At 32.8% G+C, this 16,747-nt stretch overlaps 1 protein-coding gene across 3 annotated transcripts; it reads left to right on the plus strand.

Moving 5' to 3' along the window:
- On the plus strand, positions 6,898 to 11,736 carry LOC105162132 (beta-1,4-mannosyl-glycoprotein 4-beta-N-acetylglucosaminyltransferase). Of its 3 annotated transcripts, none has more exons than XM_011080090.2 (2): positions 6,898 to 7,042; positions 10,310 to 11,736. In XM_011080090.2, the coding sequence occupies exon 2, from the start codon at positions 10,365 to 10,367 to the stop codon at positions 11,454 to 11,456; it is 1,092 nt and encodes a 363-aa protein (XP_011078392.1). In that variant the 5' UTR covers positions 6,898 to 7,042; positions 10,310 to 10,364; the 3' UTR covers positions 11,457 to 11,736. The 3 variants fall into 3 exon arrangements, with proteins under 3 accessions (XP_011078392.1, XP_011078391.1, XP_011078393.1); XM_011080089.2 differs by having other exon boundaries at positions 6,900 to 7,085; XM_011080091.2 differs by lacking the exon at positions 6,898 to 7,042 and adding an exon at positions 7,116 to 7,461.

Here is a 16,747-nt window from a genome sequence, read left to right on the forward strand (position 1 = left end):
TGTTCTTCATAAGGACATCTTGGGGTGTTGGCCTAGGATAATAAAATTTGGTTTGCATTGGCTTCCTAGCGAATTTTTCTATTTTGTTAATTTCCTCCATAAATTCGTCTTCATAATCCTGAGGATCTCCTTCATTATTTAGAGGATTTAAATTTGGTATCAGAGCCATGTTGTCGAAAGACTAAGTTGGGAACCTTTTACGTAGGTTTAAACTAATAGGTATGAATTTTGGTCAGAAAATACCACACTAAAGCCCAAAATCAACGCCAAAAATTGGCAAAATCGGGCAGCAATGGCAAGGCTGACCTCATTCATACCTATAATTTAAACCGACGACCCAGAGAGCCTTATCATTAAGTTCCCTCAATTTCTCCTTATGTTTATCAGTAATGAAAAATACTCTTTGTTTTTTCTTTTTTTTTTTTCTTCTTATGCCAAATGAAAGTTTTTATAACTAAGGGAAAAGAAAGAAAATACCACACTAAAGCCCAAAATCAACGCCAAAAATTGGCAAAACCGGGCAGCAATGGCAAGGCCGACCTCATTCATACCCATAATTTAAACCGACGACCCAGAGAGCCTTATCATTAAGTTTCCTCAATTTCTCCTTATGTTTATCAGTAATGAAAAATACTCTTTATATATATATATATACACATCTATATAGCCATGCTATCTCTGTTATACTTGGATAATTCAGCAGCAGCAACTTAGCCTTGCATTAGGCTAACAAAAACAGAAACAAGAATGGAAATAACGAATGCAAAAATTTAAATAAGAGAACTCACAGGTGGTTTCTTCTTATGCCAACTGAAAGTTTTATAACTAAGGGAAAAGAAAGAAATTACAAGTGGAAATGCCTCAGCTTCAACACATGAAGGCTTCCGAGGGCTTGCCGAAAAAAGGGGGGAGAAGGTTTTGGGTGCCTGATTTTCTTCCTTTTCTGCAAGAACTTTATATTCTTGTAATTTTTCCTCCTCTTCATAATCCTGAGGATCTCCTTCATTATTTAGAGTATTTAATTTTAGAGTTTTAAATTTCTGATCAGAGTTTGGAGACTCGTCTCTTCTTTTTTCCCATATCTAATAATTATAATAAATATCTAAAATTACTTTTAACTAATTAAAATATATATTTAATGATTAATTAATTAAAAAAACTCGCACTAAAAAAAATATGGAATTGGACTTAAAAAAGCCATTCAAGTTCGTTATCAATTAGGTATCAGTAATCAAACTTTGTTCAACATTTTGAACTAGTTATCTTTTCGAGGGTATTGTTAAAAGATCATCAATTCCTAATGAAATGGATGTAGCGGTAGCTTGACCCCAAAAACCCATCTTCAGTTCGTATTGCAGGCTGCAACTCGTGCATGAAGCCAGAATCACGGCCAGATATTTTACTTATTAGCAAGCGAGCCCTTCTTGCCTACTTGGAAAGTAAAGTCCATGGAAAGTAAGGAAAGACCGTAGATATTAGAATGTCTATCACCTCATCTCTCGAAATTCTTTCTTTTGATGATTAGAAAATGTCTTTATTCTATTTGGGCGACGTCAATGTCGCCAGATCTGGTAGCGACAGCATTTTGTCACTTTCTTGTTGCTGGGCGATGTCGCTAGATTGGGGATAGCGGGGGTGGTGGTGGGAATGGGGGTAAGCAGCGGGGGTTGAGGTGGGAGTAAGGTTTTCTTTTTTAAAAAAAAAAATTATATACATAAAAAATAATTTATTTTTTTTATAATTTTTAATTATTTATATATAATATACTTATATAGGGACATAATGGTCAGACGATGTAAAGATTTAACGTTGTTACACTTCAAAATAAAAAAGAAAATGTGTGTTGAATTAAAAAAATATAGGGGGGGGGTATTTTATCTATTTTTAAAACAACAGGGACTTTTTGTTGAGTTTTTAAAATACAATTTTTTTTTTTTTACAATTTACCAAAATTATGTTTAGATGTACATGGGGCTCGTGTAGTGCATCGCTGGATTTAGGGAGGTATTTTGCTATATTTCTGATAAAATAGGGGATAAATTATTTTTTTATTTTGTAGAGGAGGTAAATTGTTCATTTTTCTCAAAACAGTGATAAATGATATTTTTTTAAAAAAAAGAAAGAAGAAATAAAAACGGAGGAACTCAATATTTAAGGCCGCTTCCGAATCAAATTTAGGTAGACATTACGGGGTCCAGTTCTCATCTAAATATAGGGAATGATGATGCAGACAAAGGGTTCAACCAACTAAAAAATGCACACGACCCAACACCGCATTGAGCGCAAAAGTGAAGCGCAACGAAGTGACAAACTGAGGACACTGGCTGCAAAATCCACTTCATATATTTATCTTGTTTGAAGTATGCTGCTATACTTTAATTCATCCAATTGAATAGGAAGTGGTCGTCTGAATATATATATATTTTTAATGTGTTTTTGAAGTGAGATTTTCACTGCTAAAATCTTTAACAATTAAAAATATTAAGATAGTAATTCTTTTAAGCAAATATTTTAACAATCATGTACATTGTTGATCATGTCAATGCAGCAAAATTAGTTTAGCATAATCAACAGCCTACATCAAATATGCAAGTTTGTTTTAACATATTTGATGATACCGACGAGACTATTTCTGAAGCCCAAAAGATAAATTTGGCTCACATTCAAGAAAAGAGTCAGACCCATTCACTCAACTCCAACAAGCCCCAGTTCTGCTCCATGCGTTCTTAATAGATTGAAGGGGTGTCAGGACAGCTAGCTCAGATTCTACCACCTGTCGACGAGGTAGCCCATATGAGTAAACCCAAGACTCATCACCTTAGATAACACGTTGGCCGCATTATACACATTTAGGCCATCTCACACCAAAAGGGTGCTAATAGGGATAGTGGTGCCATTTGAATTCAGATAGTCAAACATGCAAGTAAGTAACATTACTAGATTTATTGTTGATCTGATAGGATCTCTTCTGTCTGGACGACGTGTCCAACAGTAAGATAAACTTTATCCCTAAATAATGACATCCTAAAGATTTCGGAAATATCCTTACTTTCTCCAATTGACTTCAGAGCTCTCTCTACTTTTAGCACTTGTCTCGCAAGTTCCCATACTATTTTCCACATCTCCGACACTCTGCCTTTGAATTGCATGATTTATTTTACCCCATCTCACGTTTTTTTGACTTAAGTTCCCTTCATATAGCTTATCAAATTTTTATTGTCTTAAACATGGAAGTGTTAACCTTATTTTGTATGTTAGTCCTTCAATAAGTTTAGAATTTTCAAAAAGATTATTCGACTAGCGTGGTGCTATTGGACTTCTGAATACCTGAGCTAAAGACGTGGAAAATGACTAGTTTTGATAATGGAGGAGACAATGGTTCTTTTGAAGGGTACACTATAGGCAAATTAATTTTGCTCTAAATTAAATAATGACAAATGTCAAATAATATATTAATTGTTAATTGTAGTCTATTTCCTATTTATATTTTAAAATCTACTAAATTAGTTCTAAGTATAAATGGTTGATTTCAAGTCATCAAATTTCAAGTCAAGACTATAACGTTTTAATTCGGGACTACAAACGTGAGCCCTCGAATTAACATTATAAAAATTTCAAAAGAGATCTACGTGAAGATTACCCTTTGCATTTGTCAAAGTTTTATAAATACTACTTTGGAAGAGAAGAATCAAAAGATAGAATAGAGACTGTACCCACTTTGATATTTTAATATAAATATTTTTATTTGTAATAATTTATTTATATTTTGATTTACAGATACAATAAAATTAACATTTACAAACATGACTCTCCCTGCTGGAGTCAAATCAACCGTACCACGACAAGATTGCTTCAAGGGCACCTCAATGCCCCTCCCATGTTGTTGATCCACTAATCATGCCTTCTAAAGCCAACTCGCTCTCCCACAAGCACCACTCAGCATGCAAGATCATTGGTAAGGCTGTCATGCACGCCCTCTAAAGTTGTCTTGATCCAGCTATCGACACTGGAATAAGTCAAACGTCTCATCTTGACTTATTACAGAATTAATGTAAATATACCTAACAATGTAATAGTCATTGACTTATTACAGAATTAGTTAACTACAGTGAGTTATTAGAAATGAATTACCAATTGATTAAAGGTAATTAACTAAACATATAATTAGTCTAATTAGTATAGATTAATACCACAATAAGGAAAGGAAAAGAAGGGTACAAGGATACCTCTTGACCGCGGCTGAGGAGAGCACGAAATTGGGGTTTCATTTGCTCTTCAACTTCCAAATGAAGTGGTGTTTACATATTTATTTGATGACAAGCATGGATGACACATTTGGAAATGCGACATATGCTAGGAAAAAAATTACTATTGGCTACAAAATTAGTGTTCATGGTTAAAAACCATGATAAATGACTATTATTAACTACGGTTAAATAAAATTAATGAAAAAAACTAACTTTTTTATCATAAAAAAATTAGGGTTAACTATATTTTGTCATTTGAATTATGCCCGTTTTTACACTGATATTTAAATCCTTTTTTTTGTGTCAACTTATCATCTCAATTTTACGAAATTTTACACTATATCGTTTACAGCTGTTTTTCACCAAATTTTTTTTATCGAAAAAACATCACATACATGTGATCTTTAATGATTGTGTGATGTGATTTTCATATATGCACATCATGTGATATTTTTTCAGCAGAAAAATCAACAGAAAATCAGTCATATATGACAAAGTGTAAATTTTACAAAGTTGAGATGGTAAGTTGATACTAAAAAAAGTTTAGATGCCAAAGTGCAAAAACGGACATAAATCGAATGACAAAATGTAATTTACCCAAAAAAATTATTTGGCATGATTAAGAATCATAATCAAATCATTTGTTATGACTTTTAGACATGATAAATATTTTAGCCACCCTCGTAAAAACCATTCTCTATTTTCTTTTTCTTCTTTCTTTTTGTTTCTAATTTTGATAAGTTTTGCAGGAATTACAACTTGATCCTTTACCTTTAAAACCTATATGATTTAACCCCAAATATTTTAGATCACTTCAATTTAATCACTTAAAGTTTTAACATTTGAATCATACCCTATAAAATATAAATTATTTTCTAGCCAATTTGAGTTTTTCTAATTCTTACAAGTTAAATAATCAAATTTCATAGAATTTCTCCTTTATTCTTAATTAACTTAAATAAACTTTTTGTAGATAATTCTCAACCAATAAATATGTTAAAAAGAATATATAGTATAGGTGATAATAAACTAATTTATTAAAGATAATACGTCGTAATATTTAATATAATAGGTGACGGGCATTACATTCTCCCCTCCCCTCCAATTGAAAGAATTCGATCCTCAAATTTTAATACTCATTGACTGGTTTTTTGAAGATTTACTCATTTTAAGTGAAATAATTATATAAATGCAAGTAGCCTATACTCACAAGGTATGTTTTAGTTTCTTGATATTTAATACTTTAGACAAGATATTGATTGATAATCATGCTACTTAATATATCACAACATATTTTAACGTAGTGTTTAAGATAAAAATACATAAAAAGTGTACTTTTGCGTACGAACTATTTTCAAAAAGGTATTTACCCTTGATTTTGCATCAACGAGTTCGTGTACAAGTACATGAATAGTCCGATTAGAGTGGGATATGATCTCGTTTGATATTTTATTTATCACTTTTATTGCTATTTAATTTCTCAAGCTTGTACTGATTTTTTTAACTAGTATATGTGTCACATTCAAATGTGTGATAGTTATTTTTTAACTTTACAAAATATATTAATAATTAAATAAAAAATATAAAAAAGTTATGAGAAATTACTTTTAAAAAAAATGGAAGAACAAAAAGCGATGTGAAAATTAAGGAGTATATTCAAATTAATTTTGCACCCAATTAAATAATCAAAAAAATGCCAAATAACTTATTAATTATCAATTGTATTACCTTTTCTATTTGTATTTTGGAATTTACTAAATTAATTTCAAGTTAATTGGTATTTATATATATATATATCTTATCATCATATTAGTGACCGACAAAGTTATAGTTAAAGTGACTTAACCAGTCAAATTATATTTTGCAGTCAAAGATTCAAGCCAATCAGACAATGACACTTAGAGCAACGACATGTATGCTCCAATCAAATCAAGATAAATAATTTTTATATTTATCTCTTTAAAATATATAAATGTTAAGGAGATAATGTTAAATTAGTCAATCATGTTATTCAAATACTGAATGTACTTATCTCTTTAAATTAAATTATAGAGAGATAATACTAAAGGTGTGCAAATACATAAAAACTCCACCTCTCTGACACCTATATAAAGGAGTCCTTGAAGTTCATCTAAGACACTCACACATACATATAGAGAACGCAAACTAAAACAAGAGAAGAAGACCAAATGAATTCTCTTCACCAAGTTCCTCAAGGAGAAGATCGAGTCATACGTCGAAGGCGTACAATAAATTATAGCGTTTAATTTAAAATTACAGGTATTAAATCCTCAAATTAATGTTAGAAATACTAAGTAAATTTTTATATAGTATATGAGAGAAAAATGTCTTTTCTTTTTATACAGTACAGATATATATATATATATATTCATCTATTTATTTATTTTCTTAGACTTTAAATTGATATATGATTATCAATTTATGAAAAGAGTCCAAGATTTCTTTGCATAAATTATAAATAATTTGTTATGTATATATATATATATTTTGTCTTATGCATTGTAATTAGTGATTACTTCAAATTTTTAATTATTTTTTATTAAAAAATCAATTTTCTTCCCTAAGACAAAGCAAAAACTAATTAAATTACTTGTACTCGGATCCTTGCTCTGAATCAATAATTATTTGAAGGGAAAAGCGATGTGGAACCACATGGACTCCATAGAGAATCCCAATCTCCCCTCTTTCCATTCGAAACGACTTTCTCTCACCTCGAAGTATTTCCAGTTTCTTCATTTCCATAAATACATACGCTGCATGTACAAGAGTTGCAGGTATATTATGTATAAATACACGTATATGGAATCGCAATGAAAGGTATACGATCCAGCTATGCTGTATTTATGCGCAAGATTTTCGAATTTACTAGTCCTTTGGTGAAAATCTGATGTTTGAAACCTGATTGGAGCTACCCGTTGACTTTTTGCTTATTATCCCTTCTTTTAATTTTCTCATGTTAATTAGTAACTACAGTGGTTGATTATCTGGGCTCCTGTTTTTATTTATTTTTCATGTATTTTTAGGTAATACTTTCTGAAATTTTATTTAGGGTTAGTTAAGAAGTTGGATTTTTATAACTGTATTCTGGAGTCGGCGTTTTGTGGGGTTTCAGCTTAGTCTTCCAGTACAAGAGATTCAGATATGGAAATTGATGATTAAAAGTGTTGAGCAATTTGAATCCATGCCATGTGTGGTATTTCGTTAAATCGTCTCTTACAAAGCATTTGTTTAATTTGGTAGTATGCATTTAATTACCTGCTAATCTACTGTAATTATAGTATTGTATTTGTATGATTACGTTGCAGTTATTGTGCTTAAAGCTAAGAGATTGCTGACGTTTTAGAAAGGGGTTGCACTAAATCATAATGTTTTCAGTTCTTGAGTTAAAGGTTGTGTTTATTTGTACAAAGATAACAAATTTCCTACTTGGGTAGCTCTGTACACTCTAATTGACATGAAACAGCTCTTGGGGATACAGGGTAGATATATGATAAATGTATCTTATGTCAGAATTACACAGATGTTACCAACTTGGTGTTTGTAGAATCTGCGAGGATTTATATTCAGTACAGTTTTCTGGCTGAATAGGTGGCAAGATCACCAATTTTAGGAAAATGGAGAAGGATAGTGGACTGCTTATGACATGAATAGTAAGAATAGGAAACTCTTAAATTGGGGGAAACGGAAAGAAAGATAGGTGGATAACTGGAATGAAGATCATTCAGAAGGGGAAATCTAAAGTTCTATATATCTCAGATTTATGAAGTTCACCATTGATTCTTAATTATAGAATGTAATGCAAACGAAAGAATTCTTAATGTTAGGTTGATAAAAGCATTGTTGGTTGAATGGATCTGAGTTTAGTAACCATAGATTCATCTTGTTCTTAGTTTTTGTCTCTGAACAATCTCTCATTTCGAAGTTGTAAAAACAAGTTTTGGGAAAAACAGATAGTATCTTGGCAACTGATGGTTCATACCAGTGAATTATCTGCTTCGACATGTCATACTTTTTGTAGCTACAGAGATCGAGTTGAATCTTGAAAGGGAAGATTGGATTTATCTGAATGTGAGTGGATACAATCATGAGGGAAAAATTAGCTCTAGTGTCTAGGTTCAACTATTCTTTTGCTCTTATGTTTTCCTGTTTTAACTTGTATTCCAATCTGCTTGTAAATGCATTTTTTCCATGTAGTTAACTCTAGAGAAGTATTAATAAGGCAGTTGCTGTTGACTTGACTTGAGGCTTACTGATCCTTAAGCAGTAGCACTCATCAATTAATCATTTGGATCCCTAACAATTGCCCCTCCTAAGAAATGACCCTATTTTAAACAAAAGTTGAGTCATATTACTAACATCTTCGACATATGGCTTTTGGTATCTGTCTAGAAACAGGTTGACTTGAATACCAATTTTTTGTTTTTGATAATCCTTGATGTACACGCACAATTAATGATTCCAGGACTTCTGTCTATATCTCCCTAGGTTTTATTAATATTCTTTCATGAAGTTTTCTTTGTTAATTATCTTTTTAAGTAGGCCTCTTGAATAAGTTCATGGTGGAATCTGTGGTTCTTTACCCATGATGTAAGTGTAGTCCCTGAATGGTGTGAGCTACTTACAACTTTTGGAGATTGCATTTGAAATTAAATATGTTCAATGTACTAGATTCCTGTAACAAGGTCCCAATAACAACTATGTTTTGGATATAGATTCATTTAGAGACAACTCATGTATTTAGCCATGCTTGTTTTCAATGCAAAATTTTTCAACTGTAGCAGGCAATAAAATCAAAGTGGAAGGCCGGGAATTTATTTGTCATGTAGCCTTTAGCAGCATTTGTGCTAGATATTCTTCTACACGTATGTGACGACTTAAGGACTCTTATAATCTCTCTCCATGTCAAATGTTGGCAACATGATCACCGGGTGTCGTGTGTTGACTCTATGGACAATAGTAATATTTAATTTTTGTGTTCGAACTTTTATGATATACTATCATATTGGTGTTAGGAGCTGGATTACTTGATGTGAAAATGTTGACAATCATAGTTCTTAAGTTGGAGTTCCTATCATTACTTGAAAATGCATTTTATATGCAGACTCCAAGAGTTTTTGAAGGTAGGAATTGCACAGTTCAGCATAGTGAGCTGCTATGCATAAGGAATAGTGGTCCTAGGCATTCATCATTTTTTGACTTTCCTGGTCGAAAAGGTTCTTCAATACTTGTATAACCCATTCTTTTGATGCAGACTTAGCCTTCATACTTCATCATCTTTGGTGTGTAAAGGGGGAACCTAGAAAAACAACAGAATCAAAGAACTTCTTGTAACAACTTTAGCCAAGTAGAAAGCGTGAGAAGCATTTGTGTGGTTGATTTGGTTGATTTGCCTAGAGAACTTATGATAAGGGCATTCCAAGTTCCATGAACTTTTGTCCTCCTTCAAGTTCCGCAGGCCTTTTAATACAATGAAAAAATTGATTTATGCAATGCCTTCATTTTTAGTGTTCTCATCATGAAAAAATTGATTTATGCAATGCCTTCATTTTTAGTGTTCTCATCTCGAAATGCCTATTTTCTTAAATGCTTTTGTTCTAAGCAGAAATATTGAAGCTTTGGATTTAATTTAAATAACTGTTCTATGTTGGATCTTCAGTTGAGCGCACAAAGTATTAGTATGGTTTCAGGTTTTTGATTCTCTTCCTAGTTCTTTGCTGATTTGTGTTTTTGATATAAAGTACTCTACTTCTCCATGAAGAAAAGTTGACTTGATCCAAACTCTATATTTTTCCATACTTGATTCTGATTCAGATCTGCCTCATGATTGGGGCTGTCTATATCTCACTTTTATGTTTTTGCTTAATCAATAGATGTCTAAGTTCCGTGAAGAAGTATTTGCCGTTAGTCTTGCACCTTTAGCTTTATGAATGTCCTGTCAGAAATATTAAGTGGTTCAAGTTTATGATTTAACCTCCTTTTAAATACTGAAATGAACTGCATTTCTTGATTGCCTTGTTTCATCTGCGTCCTTAATTATGCAGAACATGATCGTTGGTGATTACATGTCTGTTCATCCTGATCAATGCTTCTCATAGCATGGCCCCAAGACCTCTCCGTCTCACCTCTAGGCGCCCTCCTAGAAAACTCCTTTTTATTTTATTATTAATACTTGGACCAATTTGTATCATTGGAGTTTTCACCTATCGTCAGAAGATCTCCTATTTTTTCCGCCCTATTTGGGACAGGCCTCCACCCCCATTTCAGCATTTACCACATTACTATGCAGAGAATGTTTCTATGGACTACCTTTGTCGTCTCCATGGTTGGTCCTTACGATCTGAACCACGTCGCGTGTTTGATGGAATTATATTCAGCAACGAGTTAGACATGCTAGAGATAAGGTGGAAGGAACTCCATCCTTACGTGACTAAGTTTGTTATCTTGGAAGCCAACACGACTTTCACAGGTATCCCGAAACCCCTCTACTTTGCTGAAAACCGCGACAGATATGCTTTTGCTGAAAACAAAATTTTTCATGGCATATTTCCGGGCCGTATTGCATCATATGGGTCACATGAGGACCCTTTTAAACTTGAAGCAGAGCATCGTATAGCTATGAATGGGTTGCTTCGTCGTGCGGGCATATCTGTTGGCGACCTCCTCATTATGTCGGATACTGATGAAATACCGAGTCCACATACTGTGAAACTGTTGCAGTGGTGTGATGGGGTGCCACCTGTGCTCCATCTTGAACTGCGACATTATATGTACTCCTTCGAGTTTCCTGTGGACTATAGCAGTTGGCGTGCTACCACCCACATCTACAGTCAGTGGACCCAATATCGACATTCACGCCAAACTGATGTTATTCTGTCAGATGCAGGTTGGCACTGTAGCTTTTGCTTCCGCTATCTGAAAGAATTTGTATTTAAAATGACTGCATATAGTCATGCAGACCGAGTGAGACATAGAGACTTTTTGAAGTATTCTAGAATTCAGAACCTAATCTGTCGGGGAGATGATCTGTTTGACATGTTACCCGAGGAGTATTCTTTCAAGGACTTGATAAAAAAGATGGGATCAATTCCACGGTCAGCTTCTGCTGTCCATATTCCTGCTTACTTGATCGAGAACGCAGAGAAGTTCAAGTTTCTTCTACCTGGAGGTTGTGTACGATCACCCGGATGACCTTGTTGTGTGAAGGTTCTCTCGAGTTCTCCACAAAGATAAGTGGATATAGATTAGAAACAACTTGTTTCATTGTTTAAGTGTATTATAGGGCAGTGCTTTTAGCAATTATAAAATTTTCTGTTTTTCTCGATGTTTTCCCTGCATAATGAGGAGGTAGAGATGAATGCTTGGGAGCGGATATCTTGCCAGGTTATAGCTATAGGATATGTATGTACCATCTTGTATGATTGATGCTTTTGTTTATTTATCTAGTATTCAATTATTTTGTATTTTGTTATTTTTTCCAGTACGTATTTTACATTCAGCTGCAGGTCAAAAAGTTTGATGCCGGGCTAATAAGATATGTAGGTGTAAATTCAGAGTTGGTGAGCCTCGTCCTCATGATAAGATTGCTACACACCTCAAAGGGAACCTAGGGAAGTATTAGAAACCCTCCTGGGAGAGAAGAATGTGTCATGCAGGAGAGAAGGAGTATTATGTAAATAATATTAACAACGTATAATTCGATTGAAATATTTATAATAGTTCTTACATTGGTCAGTATTTTATAATAATTAGATTTCCCCACATAGTTTATTGTTTTCCTAATTAAACTCTATTTTCTTATTAGATTAGAACTGTTTTATATGTCTATAAATATATATATATATATATATATATATATGCTCAACTCATTACGCAATATTATTTATGAATGAACCAATTTTTTAAATTTTAGCATAATTAATCTAATGCAATATAGTATAGTACATCTTGGCGCTCAAAATTTCATGTCATTAATCAATTTTTTATCTCTTCCACTATTTTCAAGTCCAATTTTTTGGATCAAATTTTCCTTCAATTCTTGGGGTTTTCCGCAGTTTTCTCACTTTTTTTCCCCTTACTTTCAGTAAAGAAAAGAAAGGACAAGGAAATCAGAAAAAATATGCCAAGGGAAAATTGCATAAAATCTCCTAAACATCTCGTGTTGAAAATATATGCAGAAAACCCCTTTGTTTTTTGAAATATTGCACACATACTTTTTTTGTCAATTGTCTTTAACCACGTTATTTTTTTTTTATGATTTTCCTGTTATTTTTTAATTTTTTTTGAGTAAATGTAATTTTCATTAAAAAAGAAAAATATAGTACAACAGTGTTCCTCATTAAGTGTCTCCCTCAACAAGTCAAGAGATACGCCACAGTCTATACAATGCACACGTACTAATAGAGCTAGGTAACTTAATACTGAAAATACGCTGATGACATTTTCCACAATTAAGTTAGCCACAACGAATTTTCCTATTATTGCGTTGTTTTATAAGCCATTGATTTTTTTTAGATAAAAGTGAATGGCCTACATCTTAAGTAATTTGAAAAATATATTCTTTACATTTATGTATTATATACATGGTTAATATAAACAAAAATATTATATTATAATATATATAATATAAACAAATATTTAATATAATCATATTATATACATATGTATGTAGTGGAGGTGCCGATGGCGAGCTCACTATCACACCCGATGGGGGCAACCTCGCCTTCGCCCCCATTTATGTTGGGCGATCGAGACGTCGCCACAGATCTGGGTGGGCAACGACGACATCGTCCCAAATTTGGGAGGGCGACAACGCTAGTCCCCGCCTAAATCTGGGCAACGACGCCATGATGGCGCGCCCAACCCACCTAGATGGTATGCGGTGGAGGCGCTAGTGGAAGTGAAGGAGGCGAGAGACAGGAGACACGAGCGCAGGAGGGGGGAGATGCAGGCGGGGATGGTGGCTGGGCTGGGAATGTGCGGGGTGGGCTGGTGGAGATGATTAGTTTTCTATTTATTTTATTATTGTTGTATTTTTTTTTATTTTGTATAATTTAATATAATGAATTAATTTAATTATGTATTTTTATGCCTAAATATAATATATTAAAAAATTAAACTTTATTTACTACATTTTATATAAATAATATAAATTCAAAATGTATCCAACACAAAAATTAAATTGACTAATACTATTTAGAAATAAATTCATGAATTTTAATTTTAAAAAATTATAAATAATATTATTCACATGTAAAATATGTATAATAATTTAGTTTGATGTAATAATAATTTTTATATATAAATATTGATGAATACTAGTTTTTTTAGTATTTTCTTCAAAAGAAATATTAAAAATATAAAGAATTAACCAAAAATAAAATTGATAGGGGCAATTTTGTCTATTTCAAGAGGATAAATGCTGAAAATGTATCAAAAAGTTATCCCATTCGCATGTCCTGCGCGTGTAGACAACTCTCTATTTTTTTTTTGACGAAGAGGGTATTTTTGCATGATTTATAATTATATGTGGTTTTGTTGACGATTTATTTAATATAGGTAAGTATCTTATCCCAAACAGTTTCATCCTCTTCCTCCAGGTGGTCCCATCCATCACCACCGGCAACTAGGCCATGCTGCGGCACGACCCCACCTCACATGCCCACTATTTGAATGGGTGTTCGTCAAATCCAATCAGATTCTTGTGATTGAGTCACAGCTTACATGATCACGTTCATGTACGATTGCTTTGGTATTGGTGGTAGTCGGCAGATCATCATTTTAATATTGTACTCTTTTCACCAAACATCCTCTCACTAAGTTCTTTTTATTGGGTATGATTTTTTATTGCTAATCTATTTGCCACGTGACATTATTCTTTCTTCTTTTCAAAGTTTTTTTTATTATCTGTTTTACAATCTCAACAATTTTTATTATTGTCAGTTATTTCAATACTTTTTTTCCTATTCTCTATTTTTTTTTCTATTTTTTTTGGAAAGAGTTAATATTAAGTTAAAATAATACAAAATTTAGTTACAACCTATTTGATTTGGGTTATTACTTTTTTGACAAGTTGTTCGAAGTTGATTTTAGGCTTTAAGTTAATCTATATTTATGAAACGCTGTTGAATAGTAATTTTGAATTTATTTTTTTATGAATGATTTGTACAAAAAATATAAAAGGAATCAAAACTTTTAGCAGCTTATTTTATTTGTTTTATTTATTTGTAACTGCATAAAACTTCAAATTTTTATTTTTCTATTATGTTTACTATACTTTTAAGTAATCAATTGTCATTTTTTTCTTAACTAATCTTTTAAACTACAACAAAGAGTTGGGTACAGTCCCTAATATTTTTGAGCCAGTAGTTATCTTCTGTGATAACAATGGGGCTATAGCGCAAGCGAATGAACCCAGATCTTATTAGCACATTCTTAGACTCTACCATCTGCTTAGAGAGATGGTGGGAAGAGGTGATGTTCGGATGGACATAGTCGCATCTGGAGAAAATACAGCAGATCCATTGACCAAGCTGGTGTCACAGATTGCTTATACTCGACATCATGGGAAGATGGATTTGAGAAACATGAGTGATTGACTTTAGGGTCAAGTGGAAGATTGTTAGAATAGATGATTATAAAGTTAATTAGATTGACCTCTATGTAATCTGTTTTGAAAATTTTAATGTAATTGTAATATTATTTATGAATGAATAAAGTAAGTATTCATTATTTGGCAATCGTATTCGTTGTGCTCACTAATTATTATTTGTTGTGCTTACTAATTATTTTTAGAAAAAATAATATTTTTGGTCCCATAAGTTATATAGTTTCTTTTCGCTTTTGGTCCCATTCATTATGGGATTAACATTCTTAGTACCGTAACTTATAAAAATTAGCACTTCTGGTCCTCATCAATTTTTTTTTGTCTACAAGTTAACAGTGTAAAGAACGTGTCTAGCATGTGATCGTTAAGTATTTTTGACTGGAGATGAAATTGGTTTGTTTTCTAGCTTGGGACCATTTTTGAAAAAATTTAACTACATTTGAGGAGAAAAAAATAAATCTCGAAGGAAATTAGCCAAAAAATATAACGATTTCTCTCTTCTCTCACAAAAATTGAATCTCATCCTTCTCATATTTCTATAAGTTGAAGCAAACCAGAAACAACACAAAGAATCATGTCTTTCAAAAGTGAATCAAGTAGGCCAAATGCAACCCTCATATGCTACTATTGAAAAAAGGGTCAATTTTTTCTAAAATAAAAAATACTTAACAGCTACGTGCTTGGCACGTGACCTACATCGTTAAATTGTAGATGTAAAAGTGCATGAGGATCAAAAGTATTAAATTTTGTAAGTTATGGAACTAAACGTGCTAATCCCGTAATTAATGGTACCAAAAGTGACATAGGACTTATGGGACTAAAAATGCTATTTTCCCTTATTGTTATATGCTTAACATTACAACAAAGTCCTCAAACCAGACATGCAACCCATGTAATTCCGCTGCACATTGGATAACAGCTTAAATCAACTTTTAAGGGTTGAGTCTGAAACATTCTAAGTTGAAGACCTCAACACCGAGCATCGAGAGTCCTATTGAGGCTTGCACTAAACATTGCATCGATTGGATGAATACCGTGTTTCATTGTCGATAGACGTTGAACGTCTATGCAATGTTAGTGGGTGGTTGACTAGATTGTTAAGTTGGCTGAACTGTCTCGCGGGAGCCATCATACAGAAGCCTTTGAAGTTTGGTTGGTGTGATTGAACCTCCTCACTCCGATAATACGGTATTTGTCATTGAACTTGAGAAACTATGGCAATCACATGCATACAATGGTTGTAACTTGGATCTAGCTAAAAGATGACCGTATCACGGATGTGGTTATTATAAGTTTTTTCCTGTGCAATTGGAATATGTAATTAGGATGGTGGGTTCCAAGATAGAATCCACACCTATAAGTATTTGACAGTTGAGTCTCTTATGCGCTCTGAGATGGTTTGAGCTCTTAGAGTCTGTGGCTGTAATGATTGGTTGAGTAGGGAATGGCTTCCTGTGTCAATCAATAGCACAAACACATCTCGACTCATTGAACATAGTTGTCCAGTCAGAATGGAAATCGACGCCCAATTTAATGCCCTAAACTAAGACTGGGAGATGGATGGTGGAAGACCCATACCAGTATGGTACTCGAAAGCCTAAATGTTCATGCCAACATTCATCTAGTCTCTAGTGTCACGGACCGTTGCCAGACGACCACCCAAGATGACAGATATTTTTTTTTATTAATGGTTAATTAATAATAAATAATTAAATTAAATTTAATTAATTGATTGTATTGGACACCTAAAAAGTGACACATAATTCATTATCGAATTAGTGGAATTAGTTATAGAAGAAAAAAATTAATTTAATTGGATTAAATTAATTCAATAATAATATAAATGACTTGATCATTTATTGAAAAAATTATTTGA

The sequence above is a fragment of the Sesamum indicum genome, linkage group LG5, assembly GCF_000512975.1.
Source record: "Sesamum indicum cultivar Zhongzhi No. 13 linkage group LG5, S_indicum_v1.0, whole genome shotgun sequence".
Classification (NCBI taxonomy): Eukaryota; Viridiplantae; Streptophyta; class Magnoliopsida; order Lamiales; family Pedaliaceae; genus Sesamum; species Sesamum indicum.